The sequence below is a fragment of the Oncorhynchus tshawytscha genome, linkage group LG12 (genome assembly GCF_018296145.1).
Source record: "Oncorhynchus tshawytscha isolate Ot180627B linkage group LG12, Otsh_v2.0, whole genome shotgun sequence".
In the NCBI taxonomy this organism is placed as follows: domain Eukaryota; kingdom Metazoa; phylum Chordata; class Actinopteri; order Salmoniformes; family Salmonidae; genus Oncorhynchus; species Oncorhynchus tshawytscha.
The window spans coordinates 36221359-36238415 of record NC_056440.1 but is presented as its reverse complement, the minus strand read 5'-3'; the positions used below and the strand labels follow the sequence as shown (position 1 = coordinate 36238415).

The window sequence follows — 17057 nt, the reverse complement described above, 5'->3', positions numbered from 1 at the left end:
GTTAGAGACCAGTTGACTAGACCTAAGACCCCTATACTTAGCGAGTGCAACAGTATTAGCATGCTAGTTCATCTGTTTCGTGACAATACATTGTAAGATTTGTGTGAAAACGATAGGTTTTCCAAAGCCCTTATACTTTGTTCCTCAAAAGCATTGTTTAATTACTGTTTAATGGCCTCCAATCTTTGTGCCCTTTGTAGTCATTGGCTGAAATGTACATTTACACATGTATTTGTGAAGTAGCACTGGCTTATCAGCCAAAAATCACAGACTTTCACGTGGTGACTAGGAATTACATTATCATGACTCATAAATTGCTGCCACTATCCTGGATAGCCTCCCGAGTATTTTCAAAGAATGTATTAGGTATATATGACCCCAATGTCATTGATAAATTGCAGGGTGGTTCAATAGAAATGGACAACACATAAGTAGAGCTTTACTTAATTGCATTTATTGGTTTGATGCTATTGCAATAAAATATATTTCAAGAAAAAAAAAACATTTTGATTGTTTGTGTTTGAAAAGCATTCAAATTGCTGAGAGAGGAAACAAAGTGGACCAGCACAGACAGTTTGAGAATGAGGACTATAAACAGATCTCATCACCAAAAACGACTAAGACTGGGACCGCACGGAATAAGGTAAAAACACAATAGAAGCAAAAGCAACATCAAGAGAACCAATTACAAACAGAGACATCTGTTTGTTGAAACATCTGAGCTTGGTACAGCTCACTGTGTTAATCTTCTCATGTTTCCCAATTGAAATGTACTACAGCGGAGAGGTACAGATGACTCTCACATCAGTTACTAAACCATGGTCCATATATTCACAGACAGACAGGCCAGGGTTATCTTAAGGCAAGTGTTATGATTGTCTAGAATAAGTTAATAGAGCCAACCCTGCCATGTCTGTGTGACCAATTCAAACATGTTGCTTCAATATGTGCTGAAATGACAGATATGTGCGTGTTACACATTGTTTTTGTTGATGTTGTTCCTCATACCTTTGCAATTCTGATACTTGTTGTTTTCCACTTCATATGCCATTTCTCAAGTACGATTGGTCTGTATTCTCTTTACACTTCAATACAATTGGATTTCCCTATATCTCCTTCCTTCTCGTTTACCTTGGAAAGCAAACATTGCATACATCGACCAATTGCATGTTTTCATTCATTATGTGACTACAAAAGGACTGGAGAACATCCACAGTGCACGACCCCATATCCTTGACCTGGCTCTGTTGCCAGGGTGGATAGGTCTTTGGTAAGAGGATTTACACCATAAAGCTTCATGTTTAACATGTCTACTTAATAAGAGATTGCTTTCTTTGTTGTTCATTTTTCTGCTTCTCTTTCTGGGGCCCTCCTCCAGTCATCTGTTAATAAGAAATGGCTGCAGACAAAGATGGCTTCCTTTCATTCTGTCCCACACATCAGTGCCACATTTTCCATCTCCACTGTTTCTCTCTCTCTCTTTCTATCACTTTAAGCAAATATCTCCATGGAGTAACAGACTGTCATTAACCCACCCGGGGGGTTCTAAGCTAAATGGAATTGTTTTAAGAAGGTCATACCAAGGATCATTTCGCTATTTGATTTTTGAAGTTTAAGACCCCTTGAAGTATCCACAAAAAAATATGTACAAATTATTTGATGAAAAATTATGTTTGGCCTTTACTGCTATTTTTGGCCTTAAAAGCATTGAATAACAGATTTACTACATGGAACAACAGATAGTGTACTTCCATACATTTTTTCAACTGGTACCGAGGGACCTTCAGACATGTCATGTGAGGCCTGTGGGTGTCCTAGAGCAGACCGACATGTTTGTGTTTGTGATAGTCTCATCTTTCCATGGAGATGATTTTGTGAAAAGACAGATTTTCGGGATGTCTCATGGTCTGTCAAACAGCGCTCTAGCTCTGTCACCTTTCACCGCAGATGCGGAACTGCGACATCGGGGGATGTGGTGGATGGAGACGCATCCAATGAAACAACAAAAATATATCTCTAGCTTAAACTGACAGGTATTTATGTCGATTTTTGTATTATGCTAATTAGATTTCCACGGGGGCAAAGACATCGACTCTAAGGTTAAACTGAATATGAATGTGCTTATGTGATTCTTGTAAACACGTGTAGTTAATATATTAGAATATCAATATCTAATAGAAAAAAAAATATATTGAACATAACTTATTTTTCACACAACAATTTCTTTGTGGTGAAGTTGGTGACAATTTACAAAAGAACAAGTGCTCAAATAAATGTAGTGTTTACACTATATTTGAAAGGCTAGGACAAGTCTGAATGACGTGTGTTATAGTGCCTCTTTCATCTGAAGAATCAGAAATATCTCCACTAGCTCTGATATAACACCTCACTCTGCTGAATTCAAGAAAAGGGCAAAGTTACATTTACGTACAGTACCATAACAAAGCTTCTTTTGTAAATGTTATCTATGTACATTTAAAGAACTGCCAAAAACACAAGTCCATATTCTGTTTACACACACCTAGGACAGAGGGGCTGCTCACGCACACACACATGCACACACACACGCACACACAGAAACACACACATCATTCTCTCTGGGCTGTAATCGTAAACCCTGTCTGGCTTCCACAGCGTCAGTCCCACAGACAGTCTGTTGGTATATAGTGATGGTAGCATGGTGCTCATACACAGGCCCTCTTGGCATGCAGCATCTCGATGAGCAGGTTGTTGCAGGGCACCTCCCCACTCAGGTGTTTGTAGCACAGGTAGTCCTCTGCCTGGGTGCTGAGGGCTCGCAGCTCTGGCAGACGCATCACCACCTGGCTGAACTTGTCCAGGTACAGGGGGTAGGTGCACAGAGTGTATTCCAGCAGAGCCCCATTCACCTGCTCCTGAACACTCTCCACAAATGCTTGATTCTCCAACAGCTTTACATCTGGACAGGGACACAGGAAAGAGCTTTAGGGGCAATTCAATTACTCTCTAGATCAGGTATTCTCAAACTGGGGTACATGCAATACCATCGGGAGTACGGCAAAAATATGTGATTCACATGTAAAATATCTAGATTTTTTCTTCACGTTTTCAAACAGTACATTTCGATTTTCCGATGAGGCTATACATTTGGGTGAGGTTATTTTCTCGCCTGAGTAGCCTCGTTTCACTGCCAAAAATAAAATGAAACCATCTAGTGTTCAGTGAAATGTCAAATACAAGTAGCCTAGTCAAATAATTAACATCCAATCACATGAATCATTACTCACTCGCGGGAAACCTTCACTCTTGTGCGGACATTTAGAAACTAAACATGACCATTTGAAAAAAAAGCCATGTGAGTTTTTTGAGCTAGAATAAATACAACTTTCGAGTAGTAAGAAATGTGTAAAAGCAACAGATACCATTAATAAGAAGGGGCTAGAAGCGTCTTATATGGTGAGCTACCGAGTGGCTAGGACAGGCAAGTCCCATACTATTGTGGAGGACTTAATTCTTCCTGCTGCCGTGGATATGGCTGGGGAAATGCTGAGGGAAAAGGCCCAAAAAACTATACAGACAAGGTCTTCATCAAACAACACTGTTTCACGACGCATCAGTGACATGGCAGGAGATGTTTTGAAACAATGACTGCTTCGCATACAAGCCAGTGAATTGTATGTTACAGGTGGATGAGTCAACAGATGTGGCGGGCCTGGCACAGCTCCTGGTATATGTCCGTTTTTTTATGGGGGGTCAATTAAGGAAGACATCCTCTTCTGCAAACCACTGGAAACCAGGACAACAGGAGAATATATTTTTAAAGTACTGGACAGCTTTGTGACATCAAATGGACTTTGGTGGTCAAGATGTGTTGATATCTGTACTGATGGTGCAAAAGCCATGACCGGGAGACATAGTGGAGTGGTAACACGTATGCAAGCAATTGCTCCCGACACCACTTGGGTACACTGCAGCATCCACTGAGAGGCTCTTGCTGCCAAGAGAATGCCTGACAGCTTGAAAGACGTTTTGGACACTACAGTGAAAATGGTTAACTTTGTTAAAGCAAGGCCCCTGAACTCGTGTATTTTCTGTATTATGCAATGATATGGGCAGCGACCATGTAACGCTTTTACAACATACAGAAGTGCGCTGGTTATCAAGGGGCAAAGTATATGTTATTTTAAATTGAGAGACGAGCTTAAAGTTTTCTTTACTGACCATCGTTTTCACTTGTCTGACCACTTGCATGACGACGAGTTTCTCACACGACTGACCTTTCTGGTTGATGTTTTTTCTCGCCTGAATGATCTGAATCTCGGATTACAGGGACTCTCCGCAACTATATACAATGTGCGGAACAAAATTGAGGCTATGATTAAGAAGTTGGAGCTCTTTTCTGTCTGCATTAACAAGGACAACACACAGGTCTTTCCATCATTGTATGATTTTTTTGTATGCAAATGAACTCAAGCTTACGGACAATGTCAAATGTTATATAGCGAACCACCTGAGTGAGCTAGGTGCGCAATTACGCAGGTACTTTCCCGAAATCGACTACACAAATAACTGGATTCATTATCCCGTTCATGCCTGCCTCCAGTCCACTTACTGATATCTGAACAAGAGAGCCTCATCGAAATTGCAACAAGTGGTTCTGTGAAACTTTTATTTAATCGGTAGCCACTGCCAGATTTCTGAACATTTGAAGGGGTACCGGACTATAAAAGGTTTGCGAACCACTGCTCTAGATGATCACATAAATGGGAGAATATTGATACATATATTTTAAACTGCTCCTCAAATCCCAGTGTTAAGTCTTAGCATCAACATCTTGTTGAGATGTGGGCCAGCAGTGTGTGTGTGTGTGTGTGTGTGTGTGTGTGTGTGTGTGTGTGTGTGTGTGTGTGTGTGTGTGTGTGTGTGTGTGTGTGTGTGTGTGTGTGTGTGTGTGTGTGTGTGTGTGTGTGTGTGTGTGTGTGTGTGTGTGTGTGTGTGCGTGCGTGTGCGTGTGTGCATGACAATACCTGGACCATCAAATGGACTCCTATTCAGCATCAGCTGAGTCTTGCCAGGAGAGGTATTCATATAGTAATTCAATATTTTGAATAATCTTTTCAAAACGCTTAAGGGCAACTAAATTGCCCTGATAAACCTGACTCATTGATTGAAAGACGAGGGAACGAGAGAATGAAACATTCAACGGAGATGGTAATATTTTCTGCCTGTGACGAGTGCTCTCATTATTCTAAATCCTTTTGTTCCCAGCACGCTGGCTCTAAATAGCAGTCGCTTAAGGGAATCTGGGCAACTGCTGTCTATACACACACAACATATGCAGAAGGCACTGCATGAATGTCAGTCAGACTATCCAATGATAGGCCCATCCATTATTGTTCCATTGAGTGCTATTAAGGGGTAGAGTTGTCTTCTTTGTTAATGTTGCCTTTTGATAAGGCCCTGCATTTAATTAAGTGAATTTACCTGAGAATAAAGGCTTGGTTCAGACAACAGTTGGATCCTTCTGGAAAAATATATCAATGGCTGTGACATTTCCATTTAAAATGTCACTACTGCCTTTCAAAATAAATGGGACAGCGTGGGTTGAATAGATCCGAACCATCTTGTCAACTAAAACCTATTTCCAACAAAGCTTTTGAAAAAGTTATTTGCCCAAACCACAGCAACATTACAAAAAAAGTGTGTAGAAGTACTTCAAACCTAATCAAATTCAGAACTTGAAAGGCCATAATCATTTTCAAGGATGGAAAAAAAAGTCCTGTTATGTGGTCTATCACAAATCTATTCCATTGTTGGACTAGCTGTAATGAGATATACATGAGCTGTATGTTGTGCAGTCAGTGCTTACACTGTGATAATCTAATTTAAAAAGCTGTTATGAAAAGATAAATAGAAAATAAAATTATATAAATCTGTCATTATGTTCTGTTATTTAATGTTTTTTCAAAACTATTCTGTTGGTTTTTTTATGTGCAAAAAATATATAATGTTAAAACTGCCTTATAACCTCAGGAAAGGCGTCAGGGTATGCCAGGGCAGGCAGATTTCCGTAGGGGGGCACATTATTGTTTTTTTTAATGGGTGTTATAGTAAAGACCATCGGCGGCCTGTAGGTTTTTAAGTTTACAATTTATCCTACCATTTCTACCGGTCTGCATGCCAGTTATGATTATTTTTCGTGGAACAGTTTAATTTCAATAACAATGTCCTCATTTCTCAAAATCATTGTCACGTGATTAATCATATAAATCTGAATTAAAATGACAAAAATGTAACTAATGCAAGAGCACCAGCCTCTGCTATATTGACACATTGAAACACTGTTGATCCAATGACGGGGGGGGGGGCTGCATGTAACTCAGAGATAGCCTATAGGTCAATGCAGCAGTAGGCCTATAACTTCCATCATCAAATACATAGGCCTAAGCCGACAAATAAACAGTAGAAAATACCCTGTTGAAAGTTCACGTTCTTTCAATCTCATTAATCTACTCTGCCTGTCTGCCTCCCTTTCTATCTGTCTTGACTTTAGCTATGCTGGTGAAGTGCGATGTATCAAATCATTCAACTGGGTCAAGCCCAAAGCTGTCACTAGCAAACTTGAAACATTGTATCAACTAGCCTAATTTGGGCCCTCAGACTTTCCTGCACCAGTGAGCTCGGGACAGACAGCTGTTTTTTATGACATTTCCACTGGATACGGGATCATCAGACCACAATATTTTGCTCTTTCACATCGAGGGTTGGTGATTATCGAGGCCAGGAGAGTGTTGGAAAGATTTTTCAAATAGTGTGAGAAACTATTATCATTCTCAATGGATGTTTAAAAAACAGACTTTGTTGACTTACTGTGTGAGGTGAAGAAAAAATGAAGGAGAAGCTCACTTTATTCGTGGTGGAAGTGATGAGTTAAAGGACAGGTTCACCCATTTTGGATGTAATATTGTTTTTGTGCATCTATGAGTGATGTTCCATCGATTCCTTGGGTAATTTCATATTTTCATGTGTATCTGAGTTATTGGCGTTCAAGCAGGCAGAAATCCGGCTCGTATGACGTAGCACTCTAAAAATTAGGGGTTCAAGAAGGGTTCTTCTAAGATCCTCAAAGTTCTTCAAAGAACCTTAGGGTTCTTGACACTGAAAATTGTCCCCAAATGTTCTTTCAAGAACCCCATAGGAGGTGGCTTTCATCGAGGAGCTTCATTAGTTGCCCAACTGAAACATTTAGTTTTGAATTTGAAAGGACAACAGGTGCAGGCACTTGCCTGAAAAATGTAAAGATCTCCAGAATTTAACCTTATCACACGAGTTCCAAATATCTCTAACCGTCGCCCCTGCCTGAGTTTTTTCATGCAGGTGATGTCAGAATGCTGTCACTGTTCCAAAATGTGATTGTTACACAACAGGACAGTTACCCATGCTGCCCTCAAACCAAGGCACGCTGCCTGCTAATTATATATAGGCTATGTTTCAACTTGTCAATTTCAAATTATTTTCAAACAAGTTTATTTTTCTAACAATAGTTTGAATTGAGGTGTGACCCGCCTCCTCGTTAATTCGCATAAAAAGTAACTAATTTCACTGTTGCGCACCATTTATGTTTGAGGCTTTACTGAGCGGACAAACTTCTCTCTTCAACAAGAGCCCAATCACTTCCCTAGTGTTTCCCAAGATCAAGTACATTGCGCATCTCTAATCAGAACAGGCCTTGCACAAACATTTTCCCCCAGCACATTTTCTGGCTGGCGCCCGCATTGCCTTCATAGTTGTTTTCCTTACAAATGGGGCTATGGACATGTGTGCGATCCTATCAAAGTAAGTTGCTTATTTTCTGTATATCATGTTGTCGTTTCTGCTGTAGCACACCATATGTATGTATGGATCATAATGTATTTACTGTTTTATTCACATGTTTTCAAGTACTGGTGACAAATCATGCATTACGATTCTTGCATCGATTGTAATGGACACACATGATGTGTGTAAAATACTTCTTTGAATGTTGTACTGATGATGATGAGCTACTGCTAAACTATTTGCCAGCTATGTGTGGCGCCATGTTTGTTGACATCATACAATGCATTCTGGTTGTCATGTAAGCGTCTGTCAGACCAAAGATGTTATAACAAGGGATCGACCACTCAACTGACTTATGGTGCTTTCAAGACAACTGTGAATACTAGGTAAAATCATGACGTCAATGACCTTCAGGTCAGAAAGTCGGAGTTCTAGAAAGAGTTCCCAGGTTGGAATTCCGAGTTGGATGACCGGTCAAAGGGATTTTTCCCAGTCAGAGCCTGAGTTCCTAGTTGTCTTGAACGCACTAAAGTCGGGAAGTATGAGATTTCCCAGTTCCCAGTTGTTTTGAACTGCATCAGATTGTAACTTTGGTACCTCAGGGTTGCCAGCTCAGACCCTCCTTTCCAGGGGTTTTATTTTTTATATAGCGTATAAACTTCTCTTGTGGTTGTCCCCCATTTATTGATAAATCCCCCATCAAAGTAATATTTCCTGCATCATATCCCCCCATGATACCTTCTCCTATTTCTACACCCCACGGACCTGAAAAAAACCCACAAATTAAATGAACCCCCCCGCTGCCTCCTCCCTTACCTCTTCAATAAAAATCCCATAGGCCTCTACATTATGGACAAGGTATGTGTTTTAAAACCATTATCAAAACTGTTTTTGTTTTCATTCATATTAACCACAAAAACCAAGCTATGAATTCTGTCCTGTACACGTTTTGTTAATCATCTGTATAATTACTATTTTTTGGATTCACAGACTTCACTCTCCCTACACCTGTGATGAATATAACAGGAAACCTGTTCGATCACCATTCACTGCAAAATCAGTCTGGCAATAGATACAGAGAACATCAACACATTAATAACATCAACACTCCAGAGGGTATGCCCATTGAACTTGGGGCTCTGCTCGATGTTTACGTCATATTTGATTTTTTTTTATTCTGCTTTGCCACTAAAGTCATAATAAACACTGAGAACTAAAATATTGTGTAATTGTTATGCATATTATTATTATTAATAATAATAGGGGGAGTAGCTCAAAAGGATCTTCGAGGATCCATTAAAATGGGTTCTTTGAAGAATTTAGAGGGGTTCCCTCACAGTTTCAATTTGAAGAACCCCTAAAGGATACTCAAGGAACCTTTTCTCTTTATAGTGTAGCACTCTAAAGAACCCCTTTTAATGGACTCTAAAGAACAGTCAATTACTGTAACGGATACATTCATTAACATAAATGAATGTACCCAAATTACAGGGTTTAACGGTACATTTACTAGGCCTACCGGTGACATATGTAATGACATATATAATACAGTATATGCAACAATTCACACAATGAAACAATTATGCGCAAGAATTGGTGGGGGACAGCTAAGCACATACCGGAGAGCTGAGTGCATGTATTTTGGAGAGAGACGTGGCATATCTTCGCCACACACCCCTCCCCTTCTTCTTGTATCAACATTTTAAATTATACTCAAGACACATTATCTTCACACATATTTTACATGCCCCTCTGTCTTGCTATCTGTAGCACATGTATCTGACGCTGTCTGGCCAGAAATAATATGGCTTGCAATACTATTTTTGTCCATAGACTATACACCTGCCAAAACAGGGGGTGGCTGTTTTGCTCGCACGGACGCTTTATCTGAGATTGATGCGCCTTTTTGTCGGTGCGCGTCTCAGTGAAATAAATGATATACACTGCCATTCAAAAGTTTGGGATCACTTAGAAATGTCTTTGTTTTCCATGAAAACATACATGAAATTATGTTTAGGAAAAGGAATAGGAAATATAGTCAAGATATTGACAAGGTTATAAATAATTATTTTTAATTGAAATAATAATTGTGTCCTTCAAACTTTGAATTCGTCAAAGAATCCTCCATTTACAGCAATTACAGCCTTGCACACCTTTCGCATTCTAGTTGTCAATTTGTTGAGATAATCTGAAGATATTTCACACCATGCTTCCTGAAGCACCTCCCACAAATTGGATTGGCTTGATGGGCACTTCTCACGTACAAAACGGTCAAGCTACTCCCACAACAGCTCAATGGGTTGATGGCCACTCCATTATAGACAGTATACCAGCTGACTGCTTCTTCCCTAAATAGTTATTGCATAGTGTGGAGCTGTGCTTTGGGTCATTGTCCTGTTGTAAGAGGAAACGGGCTCCAATTAGTCTCCATCCACAGGGTATGGCATGATGTTGCAAAATGGAGTGATAGCCTTCCTCTTCAAAATTCATTTTACCCTGTTTAAATCTCTCACTTTACCACCACCAAAGCACCCCCAGACAATCACATTGCCTCCACCATGCTTGACAGATGGCATCAACCACTCATCCAGCATCTTTTGTTTTTCTCTGCGTCTCACGAATGTTCTTCTTTGTGATCCGAACACCTCAAACTTAGATTTGTCTGTCCATAACACTTTTTTCCAATCTTCCTCTGTCTGGTGTCTGTGTTCTTTGCCCATCTTAATCTTTTTTTTTATTGGCCAGTCTGAGATATGGCTTTTTCTTTGCAACTCTTTTGCGGGTACTATTTAATAAAGCTGCCAGTTGAGGACTTGTGAGGTGTCTGTTTCTCATACTAGACACTCTAATGTACTTTTCCCCTTGCTCAATTGTGCACTGGGGCCTCCCACTCCTCTTTCTATTCTGGTTAGAGCCAGTTTGCGCTGTTCTGTGAAGGGAGTAGTACACAGCATTGTACGAGATCTTCAGTTATTTGGCAATTTCTCGCATGGAATAGCCTTCATTTCTCAGAACAAGAATAGACTGACGAGTTTCAGGAGAAATGTCTTTCTCCACTTCTCCCGGCTGCGGTGCTCCGAAGCACCTCTCACGCACATTGCTCTCTCAGATGTAGCCAATGCCGTCACGTAATCGGGTCCTTTCTCACAGGCATTTTAGCAAAGAAGTAGGCTACAAGTGGATGAAGACAGACACATTCGGGATGTAACTGTGCGGGTCCCTCTTATCGAATTCCGAGGCGCATATTGAAGATGTTAGAACTGTTCACATTTAGCCTACTGTTAGTCAGCCAACAAGAGTAGACCTGATGAACAGCAAAAGCACTAGCCTATGTCAATCTACTATCCCCCATAGTACAAAAGTTGACCTATTCTGTTGGCCAACTTGTCCTTCTGTGCAATAAATAAATATTCCAAACATACTCTGGGCCAGTTGTGGGATGCGATAGATCCTAAATTAATACAACCACTAGCATAAAAAAAATTAAAAGCAACGAGGCTGATCGCTTAGCTTAAACTGTTCATAACCTATTAGGCAATTTTTTCACATCAGCGCAGCAATTAGCACATTGCAGAAGGCAATAAGCACAAATGTTCAAAAATGCAATCAATTAGCGGGAAAACGTTTTGAAGGACCTTATTAGAGCAACATGCTACCGAGGTAAACAAGAGTTCGAATGTCACGGTAATGATTAGAGTACAAGCTCATGTAATCGTAGCAACTACGTGGCGTGATTGTATACCTTTGCTGAAAAAGATGAAAGATTAGCTAGACACCTGGAGACTTCCACAGTGTTTTTGGGTACATCAAACAGAATACAGAATGATTTGATTGAAGCAGTCAGTGATGTGATTCGAAAGGACATCCTTCTAATACAGGCCCATTTGATGTGTTAGAAGAAGATGAGACCAAAGATGTTACAAACAAAGCCCAGATCTCTGTGATGTTGCGTTATGTGACTTTGGGGTTTTGATGATGTAAGCATGACAAACGAGCTACGGCCTTTGCTGATGATGTATTTGGAGTGTTGGGGAAGTACAACTGCAGCATCCTTGGTCCTCATGTCAATTGAGACTGAGAGACTTTTCAAACTCCAAAGGATTAAATAAGACTTATACAACGCTGTTACCAAGAGTTTCACCCTGTTGTACTTCATTTACAAGTAAAGGTAGACTTCAATGCAATATTTTTTTGTGAGTTAGGCTACTGTTGAATGAACATCAGAATAGTGCTGCTGTCCATTCAGCACCACGGAGTTAACCTGTAGACTATCACATGATAGGACAGCCCCCGGGGCGCTGTCCTATCAGATATCTTTATAAAAGATTTGACTTTGTAGCTTACTTCCTCATTTTCACCATTGTCTATACTTTAGTGGCTTTAATATGTATTTCATGTCCTAAAGTAGACGAGCTGTTTATTGTTTGGATTTACGGACAACATACCTTTGATGCATTTGATTTATCAAGCAACATTTTTGTTTCGATGAGACACTTTTTTGACGTTCTGAATGGCATTTTTCAGTCATTTCAATTCTTGACATGATAATTTAGTTAGAACCTTATTAATTACACTTAATTACACTTTTTAATTACAGTTTATTAGCTACACCCATCTAGTACTGGGTCAGATCCCCCTTCTGCATACAGAACAGCCGGAATTCTTCGGGGCATTTGCCACATCATCACTCCACCACCCCCAGCCTGTACCGTTGACACCAGTCCGGATTTCGCCAGGGACTCATGCTGCTTACACCAAATCCTGACTCTGCCATCAGCATGACGCAACAGGAACCGGGATTTGTCGGACCAGGCAATGTTTTTCCACTCCTCAATTGTCCAGGGTTGGTGATCGCGTATCCACTGGAGCCACTTGTTTTTAGCTGATAGTAGTGGAAACCGGTGTGATTGTCTGCTGCAATAGCCCATCCTTGACAAGGACCGACAGGTTGGGCATTCCAAGATGCCGTTCTGCACACCACTGTTGTACTGCACCGTTATTTGCCTGTTTGTGGCACACCTATTAGCTTGCACGGTTCTTGCCATTCTCCTTCGACTGCTCTCGTCAACGAGCTGTTTTCGCCCACAGGACAGCCGCTGACTGGATGTTGTTGTTTTTTGCCGCACCATCTTCGAGAAACCCTGCACACTGTCATGTGTGAAAAAGCCTGGCCGATACTGGAACTGCCGTTTCTGGTACGGTCGATTATACCACACTCAAAGTCAATTAGGTCACTTGTGTTGCCCAATTTAACGTTCAGTCGGACAGTAAATGAATGTCTCAATACCTGTCTGCCTGTTCTATATAGCAAGCCACCGCCACATGACTCACTGTCTGTAGGAGCTAACTATTTTTGTGAATGGGGGGTGTGCCTAATAAACTGGCCCTGAGTGTATATACAGTGCCTTGCGAAAGTATTCGGCCCCCTTGAACTTTGCGACCTTTTGCCACATTTCAGGCTTCAAACATAAAGATATAAAACTGTATTTTTTTGTGAAGAATCAACAACAAGTGGGACACAATCATGAAGTGGAACGACATTTATTGGATATTTCAAACTTTTTTAACAAATCAAAAACTGAAAAATTGGGCGTGCAAAATTATTCATCCCCCTTAAGTTAATACTTTGTAGCGCCACCTTTTGCTGCGATTACAGCTGTAAGTCGCTTGGGGTATGTCTCTATCAGTTTTGCACATCGAGAGACTGACATTTTTTCCCATTCCTCCTTGCAAAACAGCTCGAGCTCAGTGAGGTTGGATGGAGAGCATTTGTGAACAGCAGTTTTCAGTTCTTTCCACAGATTCTCGATTGGATTCAGGTCTGGACTTTGACTTGGCCATTCTAACACCTGGATATGTTTATTTTTGAACCATTCCATTGTAGATTTTGCTTTATGTTTTGGATCATTGTCTTGTTGGAAGACAAATCTCCGTCCCAGTCTCAGGTCTTTTGCAGACTCCATCAGGTTTTCTTCCAGAATGGTCCTGTATTTTGCTCCATCCATCTTCCCATCAATTTTAACCATCTTCCCTGTCCCTGCTGAAGAAAAGCAGGCCCAAACCATGATGCTGCCACCACCATGTTTGACAGTGGGGATGGTGTGTTCAGGGTGATGAGCTGTGTTGCTTTTACGCCAAACATAACGTTTTGCATTGTTGCCAAAAAGTTCAATTTTGGTTTCACCTGACCAGAGCACCTTCTTCCACATGTTTGGTGTGTCTCCCAGGTGGCTTGTGGCAAACTTTAAACAACACTTTTTATGGATATCTTTAAGAAATGGCTTTCTTCTTACCACTCTTCCATAAAGGCCAGATTTGTGCAATATACGACTGATTGTTGTCCTATGGACAGAGTCTCCCACCTCAGCTGTAGATCTCTGCAGTTCATCCAGAGTGATCATGGGCCTCTTGGCTGCATCTCTGATCAGTCTTCTCCTTGTATGAGCTGAAAGTTTAGAGGGACGGCCAGGTCTTGGTAGATTTGCAGTGGTCTGATACTCCTTCCATTTCAATATTATCGCTTGCACAGTGCTCCTTGGGATGTTTAAAGCTTGGGAAATCTTTTTGCATCCAAATCCGGCTTTAAACCTCTTCACAACAGTATCTCGGACCTGCCTGGTGTGTTCCTTGTTCTTCATGATGCTCTCTGCGCTTTTAACTGACCTCTGAGACTATCACAGTGCAGGTGCATTTATACAGAGACTTGATTACACACAGGTGGATTGTATTTATCATCATTAGTTATTTAGGTCAACATTGGATCATTCAGAGATCCTCACTGAACTTCTGGAGAGAGTTTGCTGCACTGAAAGTAAAGGGGCTGAATAATTTTGCACACCCAATTTTTCAGTTTTTGATTTGTTAAAAAAGTTTGAAATATCCAATAAATGTCGTTCCACTTCATGATTGTGTCCCACTTGTTGTTGATTCTCCACAAAAAATACAGTTTTATATCTTTATGTTTGAAGCCTGAAATGTGGCAAAAGGTCGCAAAGTTCAAGGGGGCCGAATACTTTCGCAAGGCACTGTATGTAGGTGTAAAACATATTTGTAAATCCATTGTGAAAGGCTATGGAGTTTGCAGATGAAATGTGTCCATATATTGGTCTTTCAGTGCCACCTATTCGTTGTAACTGTGGATGCCACATCGGTCTATGGCAGAGCTCAGTGTCATTTTGTCAGATCATATCAAACATGTCGCCATCGTAGGCTATCGCTTCTGTATTTTGTCTACATTGGTATTTACATTTGGTGAGAATTGTTTGTCAATCTCAGTTAATAGCCTATGTCACTCTGGTTGTCGGAGCTATCTGTTGCACGGTGAACTTGGGCTTCAAGGTTTATTTGTGAGTAAATCTGGCTTTGATAATAGCCCATGCTTACCAAGCCACCAACCTCACTGCACGGCACTGGTATACATGCATGACTGTAAGTCGCATTAGATAAAAGCATCTTCTAAATGGTATATTAATAATATATATATTATAAGACTAATAATCGTAATCTAATATGGTAGAGTACACCGTGAATATACAGTAGCAGTCAGAAGTTTGGATACACCAAATCATTCAAGGGTTTTCATTCTTTTTTACTATTTTCTACATTGTAGAATAATAGTGAAGACATCAAAACAAATCAAAATATATTTCATATTACAGATTCTTCAAGTAGCCATCCTTTGCTTTGAGGACAGCTTTGCATTCTCTCAACCAGCTTCACCTGGAATGCTTTTCCAACAGTCTTGAAGGAGTTCCCACACATGCTGAGTACTTCTTGGCTGCTTTTCCTTCACTCTGTGGTCCAACTCATCCCAAACCATCTCAAATAGCCCTTACACAGCCAGGTATGTTGGGTCATTGTCCTGTTGAAAAACAAATGATCGTCCCACTAAGCTCAAACCAGATGGGATGTTGTATTGCTGCAGAATGCTGTAGTAGCCATGCTGGTTAAGTGTGCCTTGAATTCTAAATAAATCACTGACAGTGTCACCAGCAAAGCACCCCCACACAATCACACCTCCTCCTCCATGGTTCACAGTGGGAACCACACATGTGGATATCATCTGTTCACCTACTATGCATCTCACAAAGACACAGCGGTTGGAACCAAAAATCTTACATTTGGAGTCATCAGACCAAAGGACAGATTTCCACCGGTCTATTGTCTATTGCTCGTGTTTCTTGACCCAAGCAAGTTTCTTCTTGTTATTGGTGTCCTTTAGTAGTGGTTTCTTTGCAGCAATTAGATCATGAAGGCCTGACTCACGCAGTCTCCTCTGAACAGTTCCTGTTTGATGTGTCTGTTACTTGAATTCTGTGAAGCATTTATTTTGGCTGAAATTTCTGAGGCTGGTAACTCTAATGAACTTATCTTCTGCAGCAGAGGTGACTCTGGGTCTTCCTTTCCTATGACGGCCCTCATGAAAGCCAGTTTATTCAAAGAGCTTGATGGTTTTGCGACTGCACTTGAAGAAACTTTCAAAACTCTTGAAATGTTGATTGACTGACCATAATGGCTTAAAGTAATGATGGACTGTCATTTCTCTTTGCTTATTTGAGCTGTTCTTGACATAATATGGACTTGGTATTTTACCAAATAGTGCTATGTTCTGTATACCAGGAAATAAATTCCACAAATGAGCTTTTAACAAGAAACACTTGTTAATTTAAATGCATTCCAGGTGACTACCTCATGAAGCTGGTTGAGAGAATGCCAAGAGTGTGCAAAGCTGTCATCAATGCAAAGGGTTTTTAAGAATCTCAAATATAAAATACATTTTTATTTGTTTAACACTTTTTAGGTTACTACATGATTCCATATGTGTTATTTCATACTGTTGATGTCTTCACTATTATTCTACAATGTAGAAACTAGTCAAAATAAATAAACCTTGGAATGATTAGGGGTGTCCAAACTTTTGACTGGAACTGTGTATATATATATATATATGTATATATATATATATATGTATCCATGTGGTCTACTCACTGGGATTGAAGAGAAGGAGGAACTTAAGGCAGGCAACCTCTCTCCTGTCCACCTGCAGGGTAAGCAGCCTCCCAGCCAGCACCTGTCCTCTCTGGACCAGTCCTGAAAGAGTCACCCCTGCCTGGGACCCCATGGATGACAGATCCATCTGCAACACAACACCGGAGGACAACATGATGTTTTGCTGTATACAGGCTTTAAATTGTGCCGGAAACACACCACATACAGTACAAATGTACTGAATTTACAGTACAGCTTCAGTACAGATACAT

General features: G+C 40.5%; 1 protein-coding gene across 2 annotated transcripts in view; it reads right to left on the bottom strand.

Annotated features, from left to right (window-relative positions):
• Positions 1-432: 432 nt before the first annotated feature.
• The window catches only part of LOC112263084 (nuclear receptor subfamily 5 group A member 2-like), a 29165-nt gene continuing 12540 nt past the window's right edge, over positions 433-17057 (bottom strand). For both annotated transcript variants that reach the window (XM_042294879.1, XM_042294880.1), the window contains 2 exons: positions 16786-16933; positions 433-2938 (listed from right to left, as the gene is read on the bottom strand). In XM_042294879.1, coding sequence (XP_042150813.1) covers positions 2685-2938; positions 16786-16933 — 402 coding nt within the window. In that variant the 3' untranslated portion in view covers positions 433-2684. The remainder of the gene's footprint in view (positions 2939-16785; positions 16934-17057) is intronic.